This window comes from Bos mutus, chromosome 2, assembly GCF_027580195.1.
Source record: "Bos mutus isolate GX-2022 chromosome 2, NWIPB_WYAK_1.1, whole genome shotgun sequence".
Classification (NCBI taxonomy): Eukaryota; Metazoa; Chordata; class Mammalia; order Artiodactyla; family Bovidae; genus Bos; species Bos mutus.
In genome coordinates this window covers 112,320,863-112,348,092 of record NC_091618.1, presented here as the reverse complement: position 1 = coordinate 112,348,092, position 27,230 = coordinate 112,320,863, and the positions used below count along the sequence as shown (strand labels likewise).

Sequence of the window (27,230 nt, the reverse complement as noted above, 5' to 3'; positions counted from 1 at the left end):
ATGTTTTTTAATATCAGTATTTAAATCAGGGACATTTCAAGGAGGTGAATTACTACAAAGAGTTCTGAAAGCTGAATTATGCCCCAATCATAGTGCAACTTGGTGAATTTCCACAAAGGTAAATCTAAAGCTCAGAGCGTCTCAAATGAACACCTGAGGCTTACCTAATAGACCGGAGGAAAGAAAAAGACAAGTAGCATTCAAGAATTTTTTTAGCAACTGAGTTCAATGTGACTGCAAAATTAAGCTCCAGACAAGTTTTTCTGATTGCAGATGCTGCTCCAAGGCGGCCATCCACACCTACCAGTGAATCGAATTGCTCTCGCGGGCAAGCAAACAGACGTCCATTAGTGGTGAGCGTTGTAAATACTGAAACATCATTAGGTTTGAGCACCACCTTTTCTGTGAACATAAAAAGCATGAGATTGCCTATTAAATGCATCTGAGATTTGCTGTACTGCCCTAATCACACCAACAAATTGCCAGCTTGGTGAATTACTGGAACATGCGGAGTGACTGCACAAAATACTGTACTGAAGGGATCCACTGAATAAAAAAGACACAGCAATCACGCAGGCACACAACACTCAGGATGCCATCAGAAATGACCCCAAAACAAGGATGGAAATACCCAAGGGTCAATTTACCCAGTTCTGCATACAAAAACCACACCTGCTACTTAAAAACAAGTTCTGCTTCTAGATGGTGATTAACGCCCAGCCCTTTGGAGATGACAGTATCACTTTTAGAAAACTTAGGGGGCTTTCTGAGATCCCACATGACTTTCAAGGTAAAATTTATCACTATTTTTTTCACTCATTCCCTAATTTGGAGGGCAACTGCATTATTAGATGAAGTCTCTTATATTTAAAATAGTTCATACAAAAGATATTTATTTAGCATTTACTATATGCTGGACACTGCTCTGGACACTGAGGATACAGAAGGGAATGATAACAACAACAACAACAAAATAGTCCCCAAAGAGCTTACATCATAGTGAGGGATGCAGACAGTGACAATGCATCAGAGAGTAAGCAGTGAGGAGGAGACAACAATAGAGCAGGGAGGGAGGCTGGGAAGGATGGATAAGGGGGAATCAAAGAGAGGAAGGAGGGGGGCCTCCATGAGATGATGACAGGAGAACCTGAAGGCAGTGAAGGAGGCACCTGGGAAAACTATGGCGAGAGTGTGCCAGAGGGCTCATGGTGGACAGACAGACGGCCTGGGTCATGTGCACCAGGAACAGAAATGGAGGGGGATATTTTGGGGAGCCAAGATATATTTAAAAATTCTGCCTCAGTGGAATAATTTGTCTTTAAATGTGGTAGAAATGGCCTCCCTCGGATCCTGAAGGATGCTCCAATGAGTATCAAATCATTGCTGGATAAGCAAGCCTCATGGCTCCCTCCCACAGCCTCTCGCTGCAACGCGTGCAGACCCTTCTCGTCACCTGGACGGTGACTGTTTATTGTCTCCCTCCTCGCCAGCCTCTGAGCCACGTGGAGGCACAGGCTCTGCATACACCTCCCCTCGTGTCACAGCCACACTGAGTGGCCAAAAATACATGATGGATAAAAGCAGGCAGTAGTCAAGTAATCCTGTGGGGGAAAATACTCCTCACTTTGTCGATGAGCTGAGTTCCTGCCCTTTCTACTGGGAAAGGAGGGAGACATCATCAGCCAAAAAGAACCAGCCTGTGACCACTGCTAACTTCAGACTCATGAAAACCTGTAGCCTTTAGCCAGAAAAGCCAGGTGTCCTCTTGGGGTCCACATGTCTCAGAGCTCCAAGGCCTTAAACTTCTTTTTTTTTTTGGTCTTAATTAAAGTATATTTGATTTATAGTGTTGTGTTATTTTGGGGCTTCCTTTGTAGCTCAGATAGTAAAGAATCTGCCTGCAAAGCAGGAGACCAGGGTTCGATCCCTGGGTCGGGAAGATCCCCTGGAGAAGAGAATGGCAACCCACTCCAGTATTCTTGCCCGGGAAATCCCATGGACAGAGGAGCCTGGTGGGCTACAGCCCATGGGGTTGCAAAGAGTCAGACATGAATGAACAACTAAGCATGTTGTGTTATTTCAGATATATAGCAAAGTAATTCAGTTACATGTATATAGGTATTTATACACACACACACACACACATATATATTTTTTCAATTCTTTCCTATTATAGGTTATTACAGCATTAAGCTTTTCTGTTTAGGGTTTATAGGAAAACTCCAGGCTGACATCCACACCAGAGACCTCATTCCAGCTTCCTCTTCATCTCTTTCTGCTTCAGAGTGGGCACCTACTGGATAGGGGATATTAAGACACTAGCCCAGCCCACTTCTAACCACCTTCATTTCTGTTATTTGTGGGAACACACACGGCACCCACTCGTCCCTTTGGATCAGCTTGAAAGGCCCCACTAACTGCCTGCCAGGGTTCTGTTTGCTGGCATATCCCCTCTACAGAAGGCTCTCACCTCCCCCGGAACTCATCTTGACGATGATCAGGCCTTCCCCGGAGCCCAGTTTGTCGGCAACGGCGCTGAGGACTTCCTTCACCGAGGCGGCCACCGGTACCCGGATGGTTGTGTAGGTGTGGTCCACGCAATAGACTTTAAACAGAACTATTGGGAAGAGAGCAACAATAAGATGAATTGATCTTGGGAGTTCTTAAAAAAAACATAAGCTATGCAAAATGTTTGGACGCACCCTCCAAAATGTGCATCGCCTTGCCATTCTTATGACTTGTATTGATTTGTGCTCATGGATGCCTACACTTGTCCTCCTCTAAAACTTACCTTAGAACAGTCCATGACTGCCAATCCCAGTTACAAAAACCACAACAGATAGTTGTGGAAAGCCCACACACAGGTCATGGGGAAAGAATGAGAGGCATGTTTAGGCAAGTTTTCAGGGTCTGCCCTTGTCTGTGAGTGTTTCTTTTTCACAATACAGGAGTGTTATGTGGCAGGCAGATCACTAGTTTCCCACTGCCTAGTTCAGTGGTAGGGAGTCAGCATGAACACTCTTGCAAACAGGAATGCTTCTGCCTGGGGTCATGAACATTCGCTAAGATTCCTGCTCACTTGTCCACTGGTGTATGTACTCTGAGGCCTGGGCACATGGCTTGGGTGGTGTTCAGTTCAGTAAATCTGCATGTGGTTATCCACATGTTCAGCTCTGAACACACAAGTCCTGGAAGTAATTCCACCTCCTGTAATTCTTGAGTTTGGGGCACCCCTAAATTACAACATTCATCTGTGGCTGAAGATGAAGATTTCATCATGATCATTTTATTTTGCCTGTGACTCTTCGAAGAAATCTTAACCAAGCAAACAATAGCAGCTGGTATTTGGGCCTTCCCGATGGGTGCTAACGAGGTAGTGCTCAGGGCTGGGGGCACTCTTCCTGGGCGGGAGCCCTGCTCGGCAGGTGAGCAGCTGACCCTGGTGCTCCACCTCTGAGAGGCATCTGCAAAACACCAACCACCTTCCAGCCACCTTGACAACTGGCCCCTGAGATAATCTTTCTCTCCTTCAAGGAAAGGTGGCAGTGGGGTAGAGGCAGAATCAGAGAAGTGTGAATAAGCACCTTGGCTCCAGGTACCAAGTTCAAGGACAAAAATAATTGGAATGCCAAAGGGCACCTCCAAGCAAACCATCTGGAGTGCACAGAGAGCCAAGAAAAGCTATTCTGTGGGCCCAAGGGGTGACGCCCAGAGGGAAGATTTCATTCTGACTTTAAATAATCTACACATGCTGGAAAAGAAATCTCACCTTCATCAGAGCCACGGATAGGCTGGCGCTTCTGGGCTCTCTCATCGCCTGTGTTGAACTGTTGCAAAAGAACTTTGTGCTGTAAAAATAATAACAATAGTAGCTGCCATAAGGGGAGGATGACAGATGAATATCTGCAACTCAGAGGACACATGCCTGAGAAGCAGAGTCAAGAAATAAAGAAAACATATTTTGTATTTACAAAGACATCACTGTCACATATTGCGATGTTATATTTCTGGAGAACTGTCAGTCTACAGGGCATAATTAGAGAATTCTGATCCATTGCCACTGACCTTCTTTTGTGGAGCCTTTGCATCTTCTGAACTACGAGAAACAGAGAAAGCACATTATTTAATACTGTTGGTACTATTAAATGATTTCATTTGTATATAACTTTAATCTTGTGTTAGAAATGAAATCACAGCATCCCTTCAGGGGGCAATTTGAGCCTCCTTATTTCAACACCAAGAGGCCAAAGCACAGAGGGGACAGCTAAGAGATCAGCTTTTGTCCCAGGCAGATCCCTGGTCTAAGTGAGGCTAAAAGCCTGGATTACTCACTCTCAAAGTCTATCTAGGAGCCAGTATTTAATCAGTGGCTCAAAGGACAGCATGTGCAAACCTGTGTTTCCACTTAGAGGACACGAGTATTCACCATTAACAGCTTTGGCAGCGTCACGCGAATTTCCCAGGTAAGTAATTCTCTTCAAACTTTGCTTAAATTCCACTGACCACTGTGGTGTTGGATTCCCTGCCTTGAACCAAAGGGACCCAGGTTTATTGAGTCAGACGTCCAAGGAGGATCTCTGGCTCCCCAGGCTTTCTCTGGGCAGCTGTCCGGTGCAGAAGGCAGCTGAGCAGAATCTCCACCCTTTTGTTCATCTGGCCTGACTGCACCCCCTCGCCTGAGGCCCACACCACTCAAATCAGCTTTCACCCTTTGTGGGGACAAAGGACTTTTTGGATGATGATGTGATTGAGAGTCAGCAGACACTTACTTGGTGAAAGCTCACCCCAAAGCCAAGCCCTTCCTTACATTTGCTTGACAATCTTCTCCAGCTCAGGCAGTTGCTCCTTGAGGGCAGCAAGCATCCGGGCATCATCTGATACAGACACATAAAACTCCTGTAATTGGCAAAGGTCACAGGCTTTTAACAAGAACTGCAAAAGGTACGTAATTCTGCAAAGAGCAACAAAGACATGTCCCTATGTCATCTGCCTCACTAGCATCTCCAGACCATGGTTTCATGGACTAGGGACAAATAAGAAAATGTTACAGCATGTCTAAATTCAACATGGCAAGTGAGAAAAAAATTGTGGAAACTGATAGTAGTGATGCATGTGTTCCATTGTGAGTATAATTAATGCCACTGAATTGTACACTTAAGAATGATTAAAATAGCAAGTTTTATGATTGCTGTGTTCTACCACAATAAACAAATTTAAAAAATTTAAATCGCAAATGAAGTGTTTATATGATATTTATACAGAAGGCAAAGCAACGCAGTATTCTGGAATGGGTTATTTTATGGTCTTTAAGAGCACTTCTTTCACCTTAATCTTTTTTTCAGGGGAATTTTAATATTTATTTTGAATATTATTTTAGTATTTGTTGTTTATTTAATATTTACTACTAGTCGTGGTTAACTGTTGGTGGTAAAAGTACAGCCATGGTTTTCAGCACTGCACTGAAGTTTTGTGGAGTTTATGTCACTAACTCAGGACTCTTCACTGATGTCCTGCGATGGTTCCACCCACTGAGCAGCAGAGTCCCTGCCCTGCTTTGTGCAGGGGCAGTGGGCTCCCCAGCAGAAGCCGAGAGCTCTGGCAGCAGCAGCATCACCATCATTCTGACTCATCTGCAAAGTGGTCCTTTACTCGAAGCAATGGGTAGAAGCCATAACCCAATGACCCAAGTGACTATTATTCCTCTACATCTTCAAAATCTTTCATTCCATAGTCTTGAGGGACTCTCATTATCCACCTTTCCTCCCAGCCTCATTTCTCTGCCTGCCAAATGATATGACTAAGAAGGAGTGAGTGGGGATGTTTCTTTTGGATAATTCATTCTTAAACAGACAGACTGATAAAGCTTGAAACAGAAATCATGTTGCCTTTCGCCTGCACAGAAGTAAGGTCCTCATCTCAGTTTCTGAGGACAGAGTGAATCATTAAGGATTAAATGCTCAGGTCACTGTTGTAACGTGGGCTGGAGTCATGGGAAGGAAAAGGAAGTTCAGCTTAAATCAGTGTTTACAAAGTAAATCATGGCCCTTCAGAACCACTTCGTGGACCTAAGAATTCTTTAATAAAGTTATCTGCTCCACTGTACTCAAAAGCATCACCATTTGATCTAGTAATCCCACTTCTAGGAATAGAACCAAAAATAGACCTATTTGTACAAAAATGTTCATTATGCTCTTCTAGGAAAGTAAAAATGGAAATGATATATTCAACAATATGGGAAGAAATAAATATATCCGTGGCATAGCTACTCAAAGGCCATCAGAAAATTTTATTAGACTCTACTGACATAGAAAAATCCTTACATAAAGTAGAAAAGGCATCCTGTGAAATGATGGGTACTATGTTGATTATAACTACAGAAAATATAACAAAGAAAGCAAATAAATGAAAATACATCGGAATGCTACTACCAGTTACTGAATTAGACTGGCAGGATAATGGATGATGTTCTTTATACTTTTCTGATAGTACCTTTCTGATGAATGAACATGTTAACAAAGTCTAGAATTCGCGCTTACTCTGTCTCTAGGGAAGCTGCCATGCCTGTGGGTGGTCCCTGTATTGTAGGACAAAGACACACTCTTGGAAGGGATGATCCCCACCTACCTCCAGGAAAGCCATGGCCACGTCATCCTCTTGTAGGATGTCTCCATACATGGCAGCCCACTGCAAAACCAGGCGGATGACTCGCCTCTTGTTGTTGAGGGCATAATCCATTTTCTCTTGTTCTGTACCTTGCGAAGGCTGTGCATGGTAAGTACCAAGGAGTCAAGGAAGAACATTTAGCCATTTCACTGTGCTACAAGCAAAGGTAGAATGACAGATCCCAGCTCCAGGAAGGCCTTTTGGACTGATGGAATTTCTTCCTTAGGCCCTCAAGAAAAGCCCCACCTGCCTAAAAGTTCTGGACCAAATGCATACAAACCCAGCAGACTTTGCCTTGATAGTAGCCCAAAGAGTTAGACTTGCACGGCTCTACTGGACTTGTGTGTTGATAAGGATTCTCGTTGCGCCTTGCTTTGGCTCCCATCACATTCCGTGCCTGCCCCTTGCACTGCTTTCACCTCTGTGGGTGGTAACGCTTCCTGCTGTTGGGCCTCACCAACTCTCTTTGGCTCCCACAATTCTGGACACATCTCTATATTATATGCACTTCAGTCAAACCCTTACAAGTGGGTATCTGGTCCTTCTGGAACTGTGACTAATTTAAAAAGTACACGGGACAGAAGTGAGGCTGAAGATAGATAAACTCACTGAGGGTTAAGATGAGGAAACCTTCCTGCTATATCTGTCTTCGGTGAGGGACTCAGACACACTTTTTATGCATGCTTTCTTCTCTTGTTTAGAGCCATAATTTAATTCACATTGGCTTTTCATGCATGAATGGCTAGTCATCCTAACTATAAACTCTTTGAGGCTAGGTTAATACATTATTCTTCTTATATTCTAAACCATGCCCAGCACACTGATGCTTACATGGAAATTTTACCCATTAATACAACAGATACTTGATAGAATGTCTACTCTCTGTGTCTTGTGAAGGTCCCTGCTCTGTTTACATTCTTCTGTGGATTACAGTAGAGAGAACAGAATATGTGATCCAGAAAGAGTTTAGATTAGACATACCATTCCCTTTTCAGTGATTTATAGTAGTTCATATTATAGACAATTCATTCATAAAACAATCTCCTCTTTTTAACTGACACTTGCACACAGAGTACCTCAGTTAAGCCCTACTTTATAGTCTTGTGATGAAAGACATTGTGCTTTTTCTACAAGTTAGCAAACTTGACAGTAAAGGAGTGTAAACGACCAAGATTACATTGTGAGTTTTAAGTCAAAGACTGGTTTTAAATCCAAGACTCCTCATTCCAACTAGCTTAGTCCCCATTACACAATATCGCCATGCCTCATACCTGGCTACAAGACTGAGCATGTCCTAGCTTACAACCATGACTTAAAAGAAAACTGTCCCATGGCAGTGCTATACTTGGGAGCTAAACCAGTCAAGGGCCTTTTCTAAAGGGACTATAAATAATGATCAAGGTAAATGACAGAATCTTAAAGCAAAGGTTTACTGCATGTAAATGGCTTGCAAAATGGCTTTCATAAATTGAGCACGGGATTCACAAAAAAAGAAAATTGCTCAACCTGTATTGCTACAATTCTCTTTGAGCTTACAATAAAACAGGGAAGAAAGATCACTTTATGTGAAAATTGTTTCGTTTCTGATTAACCCTTTGATCTCTTGCTTGTAGGCACACATAACTCAGTTTTTCTTTCCAAAGAATTTTAATGCTGGCCATTACTAAGACTTTTTAGAGAACCTTGCAGTATAGTCAGGCACGTGGTGGGTACCAAATGGGTAACTGGCTGATTGAAAACCATGTATTCGTTCATCTACAAATCAGTAAGAGAGAGAGAGACTCTTTTCTACTTGTATGAGGCTGAAATGTTTGAAATACCAAAATGATAGCAAGATGATATAATTCTAACTTTCTAGGTTACCTTGACTTGGATCAAGAAAGCAACACAAACCCCTGTGTACTGGATCCAGAAACATCAGCTGCACACCTGTGGCTAACCTAGAGGGCTTTAGTGTAGAATGCCTAAATTGTCATTGTCTCTGTGGGTCAGGCAAAGATTCTTCTTGTCTTCTCTCTTGCTGGGGAAATCTGTCTTTTGTCTACAGTAAAAGATAGAAGAACACAACTGGAAGGATTAACATGTTTAACACCGCAAATGTGTGTAGAGCATTACAGGTTATAAGAAATATGTTGTGTGCTTACATGGTCATGTAATGCTCTCCACAAACCTGAAGGGTAAATATTTACAGATGAGGAGACTGAGGGTCAGAAAGGACTTCTGCCCAAGGTTGCTCAGTGAGTAAATGGCAGGGCTTACAAATCCAGACAGGGGTTCTTTCCATTATCACCACCCTCATGGCCCAAACAGTGGCTCTAGTGACTACACACTAGTGCTCAGGTTCATGAAATTATTAGGAGTAATTGCATCTGGGAAGCAAAAATCCTAATAGGAGAGATTTCTCCTCCTCTCTCTTTTCCTTCTCTCTCCCTTCCTTAATTTTTTGTTGAAGCTCCTAGGTTTCTAGAGATGACTCAGCCGATCCAATCCTGAAACCAAGGGCTGACTGCCTGCCTCTCTTCACGTATACTCCATAGCCTCCTGGAGCTAGAATTGACTGAATCCAGTGGGACCAGGAAGAGGCTTTCCCTTTTTCTTGTGAAAGTTACATATGTTTGCCTCTGGAAATAAACAAAAGGAAGCACTGATTTGTTTCACCAAGTCTTACCTTTCCTCTTTCAGGTATATATTTAACTAAGATGGGATGGGAGTTAATAGCACTTTCATAGCTGAATCCAAGTATGTGCTCAAGGATTCGGCCCCTCCACAGACAACATACCCTTCTATTCATCAACAGTCTGCTGAACCAGATTCTCAGGGGACACAGACAGGACTTTACATGTAATTGATTAGATGGTTACAGGTGAGGTACTAGGGCTTCTGTTTATCCCCATAACAATCTATCCAGATGTTTAGAACATTAATGTGATTTTTAGATTTTATTTAACTCCTACAAAAAACAAGTGGAGAGAGAAAAAACTACATTCCCTTCAGACAGTAATCAGAAGAATAAAGAACATCTCACCAGGCCCCTTGTCTCAATATGATGTCAGAAATGCACCCTAACGAGTAACATTTCAAATAATATGTTCATAAATTCACATACATCTGAAAGGCTCCAGAAACCATTATTTTTGTGGCTAAAGTTGGAGTAATAATGTGTTAACCATTTGATGGAGAAAGTCCAATGTAGAATAAAAATCTGAGTCTTCTCCAGCACAAATAGTAGCTTAAAAGGATTATTAATGCATACCACACACATTTTTAACATATGAAGGACACTATTGAAGATACATACTTAGTTAATGTCTATTTCAAGAGTGGATTCAGTTCAGTTCAGTTCAGTCACTCAGTCATGTCTGACTCTTTGCGTCTCCATGAATCGCAGCATGCCAGGCCTCCCTGTCCATCACCAACTCCCAGAGTTCACTCAGACTCACGTCCATCGAATCAGTGATGCCATCCAGCTATCTCATCCTCTGTCGTCCCCTTCTTCTCCTGCCCCCAATGCCTCCCAGCATCAGAGTCTTTTCCAATGAGGCAACTCTTCGCATGAGGTGGCCAAAGTACTGGAGTTTCAGCTTTAGCATCATTCCTTCCAAAGAAATCCCAGCGCTGATCTCCTTCAGAATGGACTGGTTGGATCTCCTTGCAGTCCAAGGGACTCTCAAGAGTCTTCTCCAACACCACAGTTCAAAAGCATCAATTCTTCGGCGCTCAGCCTTCTTCACAGTCCAACTCTCACATCCATACATGACCACAGGAAAAACCATAGCCTTGACTAGACAGACCTTTGTTGGCAAAGTAATGTCTCTGCTTTTGAATATGCTATCTAGGTTGGTCATAACTTTCCTTCCAAGGAGTAAGCGTCTTTTAATTTTATGGCTGCAGTCACCACCTGCAGTGATTTTGGAGCCCAAAAAACTAAAGTCTGACACTGTTTCCACTGTTTCCCCATCTATTTCCCATGAAGTGATGGGACCAGATGCCATGATCTTCGTTTTCTGAATGTTGAGCTTTAAGCCAACTTTTTCCCTCTCCACTTTCACTTTCATCAAGAGGCTTTTGAGTTCCTCTTCACTTTCTGCCATAAGGGTGGTGTCATCTGCATATCTGAGGTTATTGCTATTTCTCCCGGCAATCTTGATTCCAGCTTGTGCTTCTTCCAGTCCAGCGTTTCTCATGATGTACTCTGCATATAAGTTAAATAAGCAGGGTGACAATATACAGCCTTGACATACTCCTTTTCCTATTTGGAACCAGTCTGTTGTTCCATGTCCAGTTCTAACTGTTGCTTCCTGACCTGCATACAAATTTCTCAAGAGGCAGGTCAGGTGGGCTGGTATTCCCATCTCTTTCAGAATTTTCCACAGTTTATTGTGATCCACACAGTCAAAGGCTTTGGCATAGTCAATAAAGCAGAAATAGATGTTTTTCTGGAACTCTCTTGCTTTATCCATGATCCAGCAGATGTTGGCAATTTGATCTCTGGTTCCTCTGCCTTTTCTAAAACGAGCTTGAACATCAGGAAGTTTACGGTTCACATATTGCTGAAGCCTGGCTTGGAGAACTTTGAGCATTGCTTTCCTAGCATGTGAGATGAGTGCAATTGTGCGGTAGTTTGAGCATTCTTTGGCATTGCCTTTCTTTGGGATTGGAATGAAAACTGACCTTTTCCAGTCCTGTGGCCACTGCTGAGTTTTCCAAATTTGCTCGCATATTGAGTGTAGCACTTTCACAGCATCATCTTTCAGGATTTGAAATAGCTCAACTGGAATTCCATCACCTCCACTAGCTTTGTTCATAGTGATGCTAACAGTGGATTAGTAAAGAATATAAAATATATGATAATCTAATGATTTATTATCAAGAAATACATGTATAGAATAAGAATAAGGTCATGGTTCATAATATCATGACAGCTGGTTTCTGTTAAGAAGCAATATGGCTACTCGAATTCATGGGGAAAAGAGTCACAGAAAGATAATATGGTTCTGGTATCTGATTCTCGTACCTCATAAAGTGCTAGGTTAAAGTCTGTAAGAGATTCTGGAATTATCCCTTGAATTGTTATTTTCAACACAATTAAGAAAAAGCCAGAATAGTCAAATTGGCCACCTCATATACTAAGGTGATTTCAGATGATTCACAGAATCAAAGAATCTGAGTTGTAAAAGTCCTTTGATTTTTGTCTCCTTTAACTCTATCATTTTATCATTTTTAAATATAAATTTATTTATTGTAATTGGAAGCTAATTACTTTACAGTATTGTATTGGTTTTTCCATACCTCAACATGAATCAGCCATGGGTGTACATGTGTTCCCCATCCCGAACCCCCCTCCCCTCCCTCCTCCCTCCCTATACCATCCCTCTGGGTCATCCCAGTGCACCAGCCCCAAGCATCCTGTATCATGCATCGAACCTGGACTGGTGATTCATTTCACATATGATATTATACATGTTTCAATGCCATTCTCCAAAATCATCCCACCCTTGCCTCTCCCACAGAGTCCAAAAAACTGTTCTATACATCTGTGTCTCTTTTGCTGTCTCGCATACAGGGTTATCGTTTCCATCTTTCTAAATTCCATATATATGCATTAGTATACTGTATTGGTGCTTTTCTTTCTGGCTTACTTCATTCTGTATAATAGGCTCCAGTTTCATCCACCTCATTAGAACTGATTCAAATGTATTCTTTTTAATGGCTGAGTAATACTCCATTGTGTACATGTACCACAGCTTTCTTATCCATTCATCTGCTGATGGACATCTAGGTTGCTTCCATGTCCTGGCTATTATAAACAGTGCTGCGATGAACATTGGGGTACACGTGTCTCTTTCCCTTCTGGTTTCCTCAGTGTGTATGCCCAGCAGTGGGATTGCTGGATCATAAGGCAGTTCTATTTCCAGTTTTTTAAGGAATCTCCACACTGTTCTCCATAGTGGCTGTACTAGTTTGCATTCCCACCAACAGTGTAAGAGGGTTCCCTTTTCTCCACACCCTCTCCAGCATTTATTATTTGTAGACTTTTGGATAGCAGCCATTCTGACTGGCGTGAAATGGTACCTCATTGTGGTTTTGATTTGCATTTCTCTGATAATGAGTGATGTTGCAACTCCACCATTTTAGAGGCAAAGAAACATGTAGAGTGAGGTGAAGTGATTTTTCTGAAATTTATCAATGGAATTCTTAGAACTAGAACTCAGTTCTCTTACCTCCCTTTCCAGTACTCTGTTGACTTCTCTATGTTATTGTGTGTCTAATATTATTGTTTCTTTATCCAAACATACATTATGCAGCAGAATTAGGTGACTTAGCATTTTGTTGGATAATGGAAAAACCCATCTGAGATATAGAACCTATCCCCCAAAGCCCTCAAAGAAGACAAAGCACATATAGAAGATTAAGATTTAATGGTTGCAGCCTTTGCGATCTGAGAGCCAGGAAGGCAGGATCCCTAGGGTCTGAACTAGACCCTCTCTGCTATAGTTTTAACCACTTCTCTTGTCCAATGCCTGTTGCTTTAGAAAGCAGTGTTAAAATTACTGATGATTCAGATCCTAACTTGAGGTTTCTCATTATGGTAATAAGACCTTTCACCTCCAAGAGCATTAAATCGGAATCCTTCAGCAACACGATGGACCTACAGATTATTATATTAAGTGAAGTAAGTCAGACAGAGGAAGACAAATATATCACTTACATGTGGAATCTAAAAAAAAAAAAAAAACGATACAAATGATTTACATACAAAATTGAAACAGACCCACAGAAATAGCAAACAATCTTATGGTTACCAAAGGGGATAGAGGAATGGGGAGAGATAAATTAGGAGTTTGGGATTAATATATGTGTTTGTGTGTGTGTGTGTGTGTGTGTGTGTGTGTGTGTGTGTTTTGGTTGCTGAGTCATGTCCGACTCTCTGTGACCCCATGGACTGTAGTTCACCAGGCTCCTCTGTCCATGGAATTCTCCAGGCAAGAATACTGGAGTGGGTTGCCATTCCTTCTCAAGGGGACCTTCCTGACCCAGGGATCAAACCGCAGTCTCCCACATTGCAGACAGATTCTTTACCATCTGAGCCACCAGGGAAGCCCAACATATTCCCTGGTGGCTCAGATGGTAAAGCCCAACATATATATATATATATAATATATATATATCACATAAATAAGACCTGTGGCTCATATGGTAAAGCCCAACATATATATATATATATAGATAGATAGATAGATAGATAGATATACATATATAATAAATAAGACCTACTATGTAGCACAGTGGAGAAGGCAATGGCACCCCACTCCAGCACTCTTGCCTGGAAAATCCCATGGACGGAGGAGCCTGGTGGGCTGCAGTCCATGGGGTCGCTAGGAGTCGGACATGACTGAGTGACTTCACTTTCACTTTTCACTTTCATGCATTGGAGAAGGAAATGGCAACCCATTCCAGTGTTCTTGCCTGGAGAATCCCAGGGACGGGGGAGCCTGGTGGGCTGCCGTCTATGGGGTCGCACAGAGTTGGACACGACTGAAGCGACTTAGCAGCAGCAGCATGTAACACAGGGAAGCATATTCAACATCTATTAATAACCTATAATGGAAAAGCATATGAAAAAAAGAATATATATATATATATATATATATATATATATATATAAAACATGCTGTGCTTAGTCACTTCAGTCATGTCTGACTCTGTGATTCTATGGACTGTAGCCTATCAGGCTCCTCTGCCCATGGAGTTCTGCCATGCCACATTGAACCTGTATTCTTTACCATCTGAGCCACCAGGGAAGCCCAAGAATAATGGAGTGGGTAGCCTATCCCTTCTCCAGGGGATCTTCCTGACCCAGGAATTGAGTAGCAGTCTCTTGCACTGCAGGCAGATTCATTACCAGCTGAACTACCAGGGAAGCCTGTATATATGTGTGTGTGTGTATATATATATATATATATATGAATCACTTTGCTCTACACTTGAAACTAAAACAATACTTTAATTAACTATTCTTCAAGAAGAAAAAAATGAAAAATACAAAAAATGGAATCCTTAAGAGCAGGAACCATGTCTTAAACTCTTCGTGAATCTCTGCATTTCCTAATAAAGGATTGGGCACATGAAACATAAAAAGCCTTGAATGTTTACCTTAAACTATTCAATGACACTGTTTGGAGTGCTACATATAATAGTATTTTCTTATACTTCTCCCCCCTAACCCCAATCCACAGCTCTTTAAAGTGAAAGTCGCTCAGTTGTGTCTGATTCTTTGCAACCCCATGCACTATACAGTTCATGGAATTCTCCAGGCCAGAATACCTTCTCCAGGGGATCTTCCCAACCCAGGAATTGAACCCAGGTATCCTGCACTGCAGGCAGATTCTTTACCAGCTGAGCCACAGGGGAAGCTCTTTAAAGGGAAGCTCTTTAAAACTATCTAAATTACCTTTAATTCCATTTTGTTGAGATATTCAATACAAATCATAGATATATTCTAAATAACTTCATATTCAATGTCACCAGGTTAGGTCTACAACAAATACCAGCTTCTGGTATATTTTTAAAATAGAATATTTCAGTTATTGGGTACTTAGTCTACAGGCCCACAGGCTTTTAGAATGACTAAATCTTCATTGAATCAGACCAACTCCTTTGACATCACAAAATCATGGATGAGGACAAACTGGATCTGTTTTCAGCGAGGTATTTGGGCTGGGACTCAGAAGAGGTGAAGGCCACAGAGCCTTTCTACCCCGCCAACAGCAGGTTTAATATTCCATTGAGTCATTTTCCTCATGCCGGCTCTGCTGTTCAAACACTATAATTATTTCATATATTTTTACCTAGTTATTATCTTACTCACCACAGGCACCTGTAATTTTTCTGTATTTTTTTTTTTACTGCTCATTTACTTATTCTTAATTCAGCTAATAATGGTTCCACGTATTAAAATTATCATGGGGAAAGTAAGTGAAAACCTCCTAGGATGTAGAGGCAGCAGATTCATTACAGCCTACAACAGGGAATAAAATATTATGTATACTTTTTGCAGTAAGTACATGCTAATTATGCAGCTATTTATAAAACACTTATCAACATTCAAACTGATACTCTTCAATGTTGTTGTTTTTTAAAACCCTGCTTTGCATGCAAGATCTCTGCTTGAAGCTGAAAACAAACTTTGGGGGTCATCTGCCCACTGACTCAACAAAGCTTTACTATATTCTTTACCTTATGCTATGTCCGTCTCGTGGTGTACAATCATTTGTTTATAGAGGGGCAATATTTATAAGGGGCTTTAAGGTTTATAATGTACTTTCACACACATAGCCTTATTTGATCTTCACAACAACCTGGTGAGGAGGGTAGGGCAGGTGTAATTACCCCTATTATACAGGCAGGGTTCAGAGAGGTTAAAGATAATTGCAAGTCATATAGCTTAAAGGATGTAGGTTTTAAACACGGGTCTCCTGACTTCAGAGCTCTTGTTCTTCCCACTGTATTATGGGCCTCTTTACTACCCAGCTTGCCTTTTGAAGCGCCTCCCCTCCCCCATCCTGAGCACTAAGTCTGTTCCTTCCTTGATGCAACGTGTGCTTGGGAACTCAGGTTCTGGAATTAGACCACCTGGGTTCATCTTGTGGCTTCCCAACTTTTCTGTGAGACCAGTCTCTCCATCAGTAAACTTCCTAGGATAGCTGTCGAGGAGGAGATGAGGCAATACTGGTGAACCATGCAGAATATATCTCAGACATACCAGCTGCTCAGTTAAAGGTTACTGATCATCAATATTATTACTGCTCTACCTCTGGAAATAATTCAGAATCTGGAAATGGATGGTTTTGGAATTCTTCACAAGACCTGGCATTCCTGGGTTGATCTCTGTTTGTGTGTACCTGTTAACTTGGAGCTCACAGAAGCTCTTCCTACTTCTTATTTTCTTGCTCAGAATTTTTTTTTTTTCTCACTGATTTTCAGAATTCTCTGTTTCTAGAAGTCTTTAGTTCTTGGCTATTTTTAGTTTTAGGCAGGGGCTTGTACTCATAGCAGAGCAGCTAGGACTTGGTCTAATGCAACACATTGCTTAGGTTCAAATACTGTCCCAACCCTTGTTTTTGTTGGTGTTCAGTCACCCAGTCGTATCCTACTCTTTGCAACCCCATGGACTGCAGCATGCCAGGCCTCCCTGTCCCTCATCATCTCCTGGAGTTTGCCCAAGTTCATGTTCGTTGCATCGGTGATGCTGTCCAGCCCTCTCATCCTCTGACGCCCTCTTCTTCTGCCCTCCATCTTTCCCAGCAAGAGGGACTTTTCCGTTGAGTCATCTGTTCAGGTCAGATGACCAAAATACTGGAGTTTCAACTTCAGCATCAGTCCTTCCAGGGAGTATTCAGGGTTGATTTCCCTTAAGATTGACTGGTTTGATCTCCTTGCTGTCTTAAGGGACTTTCAGGAGTCTTCTCCAGCACCACAGTTTGAAGGCATGAATTCTTTGGTGTTCTGTCTTCTTTATAGTCCAGTTCTCACAATCGTAAGCAACCACTGGGAAGACCATAGCCTTGACTATATGGACCTTTGTCGGCAGAGTGATGTCTCTGCCTTTCAACACACTGTCTAGATTTGTCATTGCTTTCTTGCCAAGAAGCAATTGTCTTTTGATTTCATGGTTGCAGTCACCATTCGCAGTGATTTTGGAGCCTGAGAAGAGGAAATCTACCACTGCTTCCACCTTACCCCTTCTATTTGCCATGCAGTAATAGGGCTGGATGCCATGATCCTAGTTTTTTGGTTTTTTTTTTTAGTCTTAAGCCGGCTCTTTCACTCTCCTCCTTCACCCTCATCAAAAGACTCTTTAGTTCCTCTACACTTTCTGTCATTAGAGTGGTGTCATCCACATATCTGAGGTTGTTGATGTTTCTCCTGCCAATCTTGATTCCGGCTTATACTTCATCCAGCCCGGCATTTCTCATGGTGTGCTCAGCATACACTTTAAACCAAAAGGGTAACAGCAGAGAGCCCTGTTGTACTTCCTTCCTGACCATGAACCAGTCAGTTGTTCCATACAGGGTTCTAACTGTTGCTTCTTGACGCACATATGGGTTTCTCAGGAGACGGGTAAGATGGTCTGGTATTCCCATCTCTCTCAGAGTTTTGCACAGTCTGTCATGATCTACAACCCTTACTAGTAGGTAACTTGGAGCACATTATTCATCTGCTCAGTCTCACTTCCTTAATGCAAAAAGAGTACACATCTCCCAGTGTTAATATGAGGCTGAGAAAGATACATATAAAATATTTTGTAGAACATCTGATAATATAGTCATTTTCTTTGAAAGAGGATACTACGTTCATAGCATCATCAAACTAAGCCTTCTTATTTGAAATAAATTCTCAAATTGTATATCTGCAGGACTAAATTGCTCTCATAGTGACACAGAGATCAAACATTTTTTCAGAAACCAAGTAAGGGACTAGAATGATAAAATTTGGCTTCAACAGAATTGAAGCTGACAATTTTCCTTAGAAATGCAAAGAATATCCCTAAAAACATGGCTTTAAGAATCTGATACCCTTTTGTAAATCTTGGTTTACAAATTTTGGTTAGTGTTCCTCTTAGAGAATCCAAGTCAGCTTATAAAGAGAACATCCCCAGATCATATTCACAAAGAAATAAGAGATGGATACCCTGCCTTTTCAATAAGGAAACCTATTGTATTTACTCCGTATAAGGCAGTTTTAGCTAAGACTTAGTGTTCAGTAAGCATTTGTGGAATTATCTGAACAAAATGATGGCGTTTTATTTGCATATATTGATTTCAAAAGATCTACAGCATATACTGGTAGATGAAAGAACACATATTTTTACAAAGCATGTATAACATGATCTCACATACATAAGATTATACATGTATATAAGTTCTGAAAGATTTTTCATAATTCAACGGTGAGATATCAGGTGAACTTTGTTCTCTTTTTCTGTAAATTGAATTTTTCACAGTGAGAATGTTCTATTTTTAATGATGACCAAGCCATCTATATTCAGAGAAATGATATGAAAAAATTAATGGCAGAAAAATGGCTCTGTTTGTTTAGTAACAAAACATACATAATTATTTAGAGTGTGACCCATCCTTATGTTTCAAAGCATATATCTAAATGTATAGGAAAAAGACTGAAAGGCTACATATCAAAATGTTAACCACAGTAATACCTGGTAAGGTTATAAGGGGCAGGGGTTAATTTTCTTTTTAAAGATGAACAGAAAATTGAACTGTATTTTAAGTGCAGATTTTTAAAAGATTAAAGAAACTAGAGATGAAAAGTACAGAAATTGAACAAATATAATTGAAGAAACTCATTATAAAGCACTTGTATTCATCAGGCCAAATCATGTCCCAAGCATATCTAATGAATAGAGTCTCTCTCATTAGCACATAAAAGGCCTGAAATATTAATGTTAAACAGAGTTCTACCATCGTCTCCTATGCTAAAAGCAAAATTGGAGGAGACGCACAATGTGGATTAAGGACAGAACAGACGCCAGTGGCTCAGAGCTCAAGTCTTTTCTGTACTAGTAATTACCTTTCTCTGAGCAAATCATAATTTTTCATTATCCTAGTTTATTGATTTGGAAAAAGAGCAGTGAAAATACTGACTTCTTCATAGGGCTGCTATGAAAAGTCACATATATTAATAAGTACTTTAAAAACACACAGCCAAATCAACGCACTTAATTTAAGTGCTTTAATGGAATGCAGTTAAGTATTTTACTATCCCTAAATCCCATAACAACATGGGTATTAGCCTACTTGTTCAGTTTTACATTCTAGCTCCCTGTCACATGAGGACATGATGCTAAACAGTTTATGTGTTGTTGTTTTTTTTTTTCCTGACTGTTCATCTTCTATTTCTCCACTTTCTCCATTTTTCTTTATAGGCAGTCTCTGAAAAACTATTCAATAAAGTGCTTTGCCTTCCTTTGACCAAGACGTCACCAGTCACCCGGGCTACTCCCAGGGACGTGGGAATGAGGCAAGGGCCCAGGAAGCTCAGCTGGTAAGAATCCACCTGCAGTGCAGGAGACCCCGTTTGACTCCTGGGTCGGGAAGATCCCCTAGAGAAGGGATAGGCTACTCACTCCAGTATTGTTGGGCTTCCCTGGTAGCTCAGCTGGTAAAGCATCCACCTGTAATGTGTGAGACTTGGGTTCAATCCCTGGGTTGGGAAGATCCCCCAGAGGAGAGAACAGCTACCCACTTCAGTATTCTTGCCTGGAGAATTCCACGGACTTTAGCCCACCAGATTCCTCTGTCCATGGGGTCGCAAAGAGTCGGACTTGGCTGAGCAACTTTCACTTTCACTTTAGTCTAGCAGCTGTTCCTTCGTTGCTGCCCCCAAGGTTCCTTTCTAAGGCCTGGGCTCTAAGGATTCCTTCCATTCTCTGAGTTACTCCATCCTTTTGATGAATTCCCTTATTGCTTAAGTCAGTTACGGTTTGTTAATGTTACTTATGATTGAAAAAGAAGCTTATGTAAGGAAGCTATATAGCATCTCTCCGGAGCCAAACACACTAGAAATTGAGTCCTTAGCATGGTTTAAACACACTTACACACACATGACCTTCAAAGTTACAGCCCTTTCCATTTGCTTGCCTGCAGCAGGATGTCTTCCTGGCCTCGCAGGCATTACAGGACAGTAATTCTTGTTTTATTCCCAGTATCTATAAGCTGAAACTCCAGTACTTTGGCCACCTCATGCGAAAAGTTGACTCATTGGAAAAGACCCTGATGCTGGGAGGGATTGGGGGCAGGAGAAGGGGACGACAGAGGATGAGATGGCTGGATGGCATCACTGACTCGATGGACGTGAGTCTGAGTGAACTCCGGGAGTTGGTGATGGACAGGGAGGCCTGGGGTGCTGTAATTCATGGGGTCGCAAAGAGTTGGACACGACTGAGCAACTGAACTGAACTGAATTGAAGGACCGGACTTAAGCTGTCCTCTATAGCCGCCGCTAGTTACACGTGGCTATTTACATTTAAATTAACTGAAATTAAATAAAATTAACAATACAGTTCCTCAGGCATAGAACCCAATTTCAAGGCTAGTGGCTACTGGGCTGCACAGATACAGAACATATCCATCACTATAAAACAAAAAAAGTTCTATCAGACACTTTATTTGGTTTCAACAAATCAGGCCCACTTTTATTTTAGCCAACTGAAGCACAAATAAACATGTATCATGCAATAAATTTCCAAGAAATGTTTCGAAACTCTAAAGGATAAGCCTCTGGAAGAGTAAGTTGTGAAGGAAAAAAGTGCCACACCCCAGGCTTGGAATCCTAACACCTGGATAAATCCTAGTTCTGCCACTTGCCTTGGACATGTTTGTTTTTGAGGCTCAGAATTCTCACTTTTAAATAAAACTGACACTAACCCAATAAACTCCTATATGGATAAAGAGGTATAATATGGGTCAGTGGTGCCTGGCATGTAAAGGGTTGTTTCAAAACAGAACAGTTAAGAGAATCTGAGTTCTCATGGGGCAGGGTGTGAGGGGGGTGGCCTGAGGACTTAGGTAGTGTGGATGGTACCCAACCATCCTGACTCCCTCCATCTCTGAGAAAAGTTAGGACTGGACACCACAGGCCTCCCTTGACCCTACTGTCCACTTCTCCTGCCTTCGCCTCCCCTCCACGTCGTTACCCCCCACCTCTACACCAAGGCATGGTGCAAACTTTCCCTCTGGGATCTTCTACTTTCAATACAGAGGTCAACGCTGTGAATGTTCTCAATCAATTCTGAAGGAGAACAAACTAACAAGTGAAGAAACAAAAATCTGCAAAAAGACTATCAGCTTAGTATTTGGGGCTCTGAGCTGTCAAGATGATATAACTTGGCCCATGACCTTCCCTCACTCTTCGTTTGGTTTCGTTTGCCTTAAGCTTATCAACATGCTAACTGTTGGGGAGAAAAAAGTCTACACTCAATGGTGGTTTTCATTTTTCCTTCCAAAAATCTCAAAGGTCTAATAATGATTACCATGTATGGAGGTAAAAGAGCACAGAGAGATCCTGAATGTGTTAATTTTACTTGAGAAAAACTGAATATGAGCCAGAAAGAATATATAATATATTTAAGTCTCATTAAACTGTCATTACTTGGAAAGATAGTTTCCAGGCAAATAAACACCCAAATCTCACTCTTGCAGCGTTCTCTGAATAGCATATTCAACTCCAATCTCCTATTCTCACACCTTCTGTTGACTTCAAAGAGAATTATGAACAAGGAAATGAGAATCAGGTAGGGCAATTATAATTCTGAAAAAGGAAAACATGCCAACATTGATTGGATTGCTTAGAAAAAAAAGAAAGTTATTCTCCTTCCATATATTTAGCTGCTCAAAAAGGCCAAAGTGTTTGGGGGCCTGTATTTTTGCTGCTTTAAAAATAAAGCAGAATTGGAAAATACACTTTCACATTCCCCCAAAGTTGAGGGTTCCACTCATTAACAATATTCACTTCTTTTATTCAGCTTCTGTCTTCTGAATGTTCCCTCTGCCAGACACTGTGCACCAGCTGGTCAACTCAAGAGACCACTGAAATGCTGCCCCCCAAAAAAGCTCAGGGTCAAGTTACCTAGAGGAAACGCCATTAGAATTTCAAGTTTTGTGTCCTTGACATAAGTCAATGGGATAATAATAAAAACAGCCACAAAGGGATAAATATCAGTATCTAGAGGATAGGGTTGACTAGGATGAATGTGAAAGAAAAGTGGCCCCACAATTATACCCTGTATATATCTCAGCAGGTCTGTGGTCTGATTAAACTACAGCTTAGAGGGACATGAACAGATCATGGTCCATCCTGCCAGGCATCCTGACAGAGGTGCAAAGTCTGTCTCCAAGCCTAGGATGCGATCCCTAATAATACTTCCTAATAATATTTTCCGCCATCACCTTCTGTAGTCTACTTCCCAGGCATGTATATTTCTCATCAGCATCACCTTCCTTAGGTAAATTGGCTCATGTTTCTCTACACAGGTAATAAGGAGAAAATCCTTAAAACACGGCGCATGAAAACCATGCCAAGGAGAGATCAGAAATCTGTGTGTGTAGGGGGTGGTGAGGCAGGGAAACTGCTGATGTTTCAGAGTTTGACAAGGGCAGAAAGCATAATTCTGCCCCAGTCATGACTTACCTTGAGAGCATGGGATGAAATAATGGCCTTAGACATGGGGGGTGTCGTCAAGGGAATAGAGTTTTCACAACAAAAGGATATTGGGCCACCAGAGCTGGGCAAAGCTGGGTATTTGGCATAAAAACACAGTGCATCATAACAAAGTCATTTAAAACAGAATCTGCAGGGGAGGAAAACAAAGCAGAAAAAGAAATTACATTCTTGTAGAAATGTTGAGGAAAGCAAGAGTATCTATTCGTTTGTTCTTGGCCAATGGTTATATGTTGTCTTGGGGTATTGTGGTTTTACTATATGAAGAAGCATGGCATATGAAAATAAAAAGATTAACAGAGTTTGAGATCAAAACTCAATTTCCTTAGGACAGTGGACAAAAAGTACAGTAAGTTTAAAAAGAGACAGACTTGTAATAATGGTACTGGTCACCTTAGCCACAATAAATGAAAAAAAAAAAATATATATATATATAATTTAAGAAACCACACACGGGTAGTACCATGTATGCAGAGTTAAGATATGGTCATTTCTTTGTCTATTTTACACCATCTGTCTTTTGTCAATGTCTATTTTCTTTATTTCTTTTCTACTTTCTATTTCTAGAAGGAGCAATAAAAGACGAAAGGGTGATAGGATTATGGAAAAAGGACATGATAAGAGCAGAGAACTGGTGAGGGAAACAAAAGCAGTTGAAAAGAAAAGAAAAACTGTGAGCAATAACTGAAGCAAAACAAAAGCTCTCTGGGAGATTAAAGTGGTATATGTCTTATATTTGAAGCCGTTTTGTAGATAGGTAAGCAGGGAGATGGCAAAAGAAATAAGGCAAGTCCGCCCAGATATGCTTCATTTTGAATCTGATGCTGGTTCTTCATTGCAAAGACAATATTATCCAAGCAACCTCAAGGGGAAAGCACGTAAAGGCAGATCTAAAAGCCTTAAGAGTACACATGTTAAAGTTTTGGAATCCAAGATGCTACAGGGGTTTTCAATTAAAAAATGAACCACCATGGCTGAGATCTGTGAAACTCACATAAGGTTTCAAATAGAAAATGGTGAGAAATGCAAAAATTTTAACTATATATACTGAATTTCCAATGTCTGTGTTTTAAATTAACAAATATTATCAAAGTTGGAATCAGTGACTAAAGGTTTAATCATTACACTCATTAAAAAAACTGATAATTGTCATACAACATTATGTAAGTTTAAAGCACACAATGTATTGATTTGATACACGTATATATTGCAATCTGATTACCGCCTTAGCTTTAGTTAATATCTCTGTCATGCCACACAATACCATTATACTTAGAAACAAAATGAGAAAAAAACTACAGGAAATGAAGTTCAGTATTAAAATATGATGAGAACTTAGTTCTAATATCAAAAATGGAATCGTCAGGAGTCACAGCCTATGTGACAGCCATACCATGCACTGATTTCTGGGCTTCAAGTTTTTAAGAAGCAATCATCTAGTCCCCTCCTCTTTCAGAAGTGACTTTAAAAGGAAGAATATGTTTGTTCTTCATGGGTAGTAAGTCTTACAGATCTTTTCTTAGATACCATCATCTCTAATGTACTAGAATGTTCCTTTTTGGTCAAAATCACTTTAGAGAAGATGCTGGTTTTTTGTATTATGCAATCACACATTCTGGGCAACAGTTAATCAGAGGGGAAAAATCTGCCGTATTTTTCCTGACCTCGGGTCCTAGAAATATGATTTATTTGAGGTTATGTTTGCTTCTTGAAAGTAAGCTATCCCCTTGTAACTGATCCCTTAAGGATTTCCTTTTTCAAGAAAAGATGTTAACCACATTCTCTTTGCTCAGACATCTTCAACCACTTCCTCATGCTTAGCTTCACATCTAACATACTTGAAGATCTGGACCCTAATTCCTAGGCCCCATCTTCTCTCTGACAGTTTAGTGTATGTGATAGTCTAGCAAAGCCAGAGCATCTGGTCCTTCTTGTCTGTTTCTGGGTCAGCACTCATGTTGCCCCTTAGCATGAAGGCTTCCATCTCCAGTCTGTAGTCATTGATCACTGACCTTCCTTCAGGGACATTTCAAAGCTATTTCCTCTGTGACACTCTGCCTGGTCCTCTCAGACTTTTGATCAAGTTGTTTGCATATTCCTTTTTGTCCTCCAGGAGGTTATAAGCTTTTTGAGGACAGGAGGGTGGTTTCTTATTCACATTGCTTTGTCCCTAGCATCCAGCTTAGCACCAGCCCAAGAAGATCCTCAACAAATATTGAACTGAAAACAAGTGCTCTGGAAACAGATCCTGACTTTTCTGTCTACTACTCCCCAATTAATTCACTACATTAAAAACCTCAGATAGTCTATTTACACAAAATAAGAAACTAGAATGAAAAGATAAAATAAGAAGGTAGCCAGTGGTAAAATACTTTTAGAAGGAATAATAATAACAACAACAATAATGCTGACTTTACCTTGAATATACTGCAAAGATGACAGAAATAGATTTTGAACCACCACTAAGATTTTTGGACAAATATTTGAACTTCTTTTAGTGAGAAATCTTCTATGGAGCTCAATGCACTTAAAATATTAGCCTATTATTCTGAGAGACAGGACAGTAGCAAATTATTTTTTAAAAAAAGAGCTGAATGTGGGCTGTTTCAAAGTCACACATAAGATGGTGACCAAAGTAGAGAAGGATATCAAGCTCTAATAGTAACAGTTCACTGATGAGATTTATCTCATTCACCATCAAATCTCTGTGTAATAGTTAACATGGCTAGTTAATTGAACAGTGGTATTATTAGTTGATTTTTTTTTTCCTCCCCATAAGATATGCTGAAGTCCAAATCCCCAGGACCTCAGAATGTGACCTTATTTGTAATTGGTTAAGATAATGAATATGGAACCTAATCCAATATGATATAAAAAGAGGAAATTTGGACAGAGAGACAAATGCATGGAGAGAAGATGATGTGAAGTGACACAGGGAAAATACCGTGTGAAGATGAAGATAAGTGATGCCTCTACAAGCCCAGGGATGCCAAAGAGTGCCATCAACCCACCCCTCAACCAGACGTCAGGCGAGAGATCTCAGACTCTCCCCCACAGCCCGTGGAAGGAACCAACACTGCCGGCACCTGATCTTAGACTTCTAGCCTCTTGGACTGAGAGGCATTCAAGCCACCCTGGATGGTGTTACTTTGTCACAGTGGTCCTAGGAAACTAACATGTGTACAGGTCCACTCTGTGGCAGTCCAAGAATCTCAGGAAAAACCACTTTACTCCCAGTTGGAGCAAGGTTGTGACTTTTATGAAGGCAGCTTCTAATCCTTCGCGGGAGTAGACAGAATTTAAATTATAACCAAATAGTTACCTATGGAAGATGGGATTTAAATGATAACTTAAGAAATGCCATTGGAAAGCTACTCCTAACATGTATGAATGAGACTGGGCCATCTACAAAGCACAGCCAGGATGAGCAGGCAAAGTAGGGTTGGCAGGATGCTCTTCTAATGATCTCACACATGACCCATTTCTAAAACTGCTGTTGATACACTACTGAGAATGAATTCAGAATGTTTTTTTTTTTTCACAGTACTCTGCCCAGATTTAATGGCCATAACTCTTCTACGTGTTTACCTGTTGCTTCATTTAAAGCTGGCTCAAGGCGTATCGTTTCTAGAAAATGCTCTAAAATTTTTTCAGGTGTTCCTGACATCACAGTATACCTGGACGAGAAATAAAACCATCATTAATTTTTCAATTAATTTCAATTTTTAATTTAATTTCAATTTTTCAAAAGTGAGCAAATCATTGATATATAACTTTTTACATATCTAAAGATTTTTTGAGATCCCAGAGAACCATACTGACTCAACTCATGACCCATATGGTAAAAAAAACAAGATCATGTACCTCATCAAAATCACACAGGAAGGCAACAGAAAAATCACAATTGAAGTAGTTACTAAAACATTCTTCTTTTTTTCCATACATGAGACTAAACTTCTTGGAGAGTGGCTCCAGCAAGCTGGGAACGTCAGCCTTGCTCCACGGGGAATGAAAGGGAACATGTAAATCCCAGGGCAGCTCAGGGCAAGGGGAAGCGACAATAAACTAGGTTATCCATATATGGGTTACTTGTTGCAAAATTTCAGCCCGGTACTGGATTCCCCTGCCTATTTCTGGAATGCTGCATATCTCCCAACTGTACACTGGAATGTACTTTGGAAATGCAGCTAAAAATAAGAGAAAACAAACCCCTAAAACACCAACAAGCAAACAACCTCCCATAACAGGAAATAAATCTGCAGTAGAACGTCCATATAGTTTCAATGTCAAAGATAAATTATTTGGCAGGGTGGGGGGTATTAGGCATTATA

At 40.8% G+C, this 27,230-nt stretch overlaps 1 protein-coding gene across 5 annotated transcripts in view; it reads right to left on the bottom strand.

Annotated features, from left to right (window-relative positions):
* The window catches only part of RAPGEF4 (Rap guanine nucleotide exchange factor 4), a 334,333-nt gene that overhangs the window by 31,941 nt on the left and 275,162 nt on the right, over window positions 1-27,230 (bottom strand). For all 5 annotated transcript variants that reach the window (XM_070358480.1, XM_070358487.1, XM_005887564.3 and 2 more), the window contains 8 exons: window positions 26,488-26,576; window positions 22,951-23,029; window positions 6,625-6,775; window positions 4,808-4,896; window positions 4,066-4,096; window positions 3,770-3,848; window positions 2,471-2,617; window positions 305-402 (listed from right to left, as the gene is read on the bottom strand). In XM_070358480.1, coding sequence (XP_070214581.1) covers window positions 305-402; window positions 2,471-2,617; window positions 3,770-3,848; window positions 4,066-4,096; window positions 4,808-4,896; window positions 6,625-6,775; window positions 22,951-23,029; window positions 26,488-26,576 — 763 coding nt within the window. The remainder of the gene's footprint in view (window positions 1-304; window positions 403-2,470; window positions 2,618-3,769; window positions 3,849-4,065; window positions 4,097-4,807; window positions 4,897-6,624; window positions 6,776-22,950; window positions 23,030-26,487; window positions 26,577-27,230) is intronic.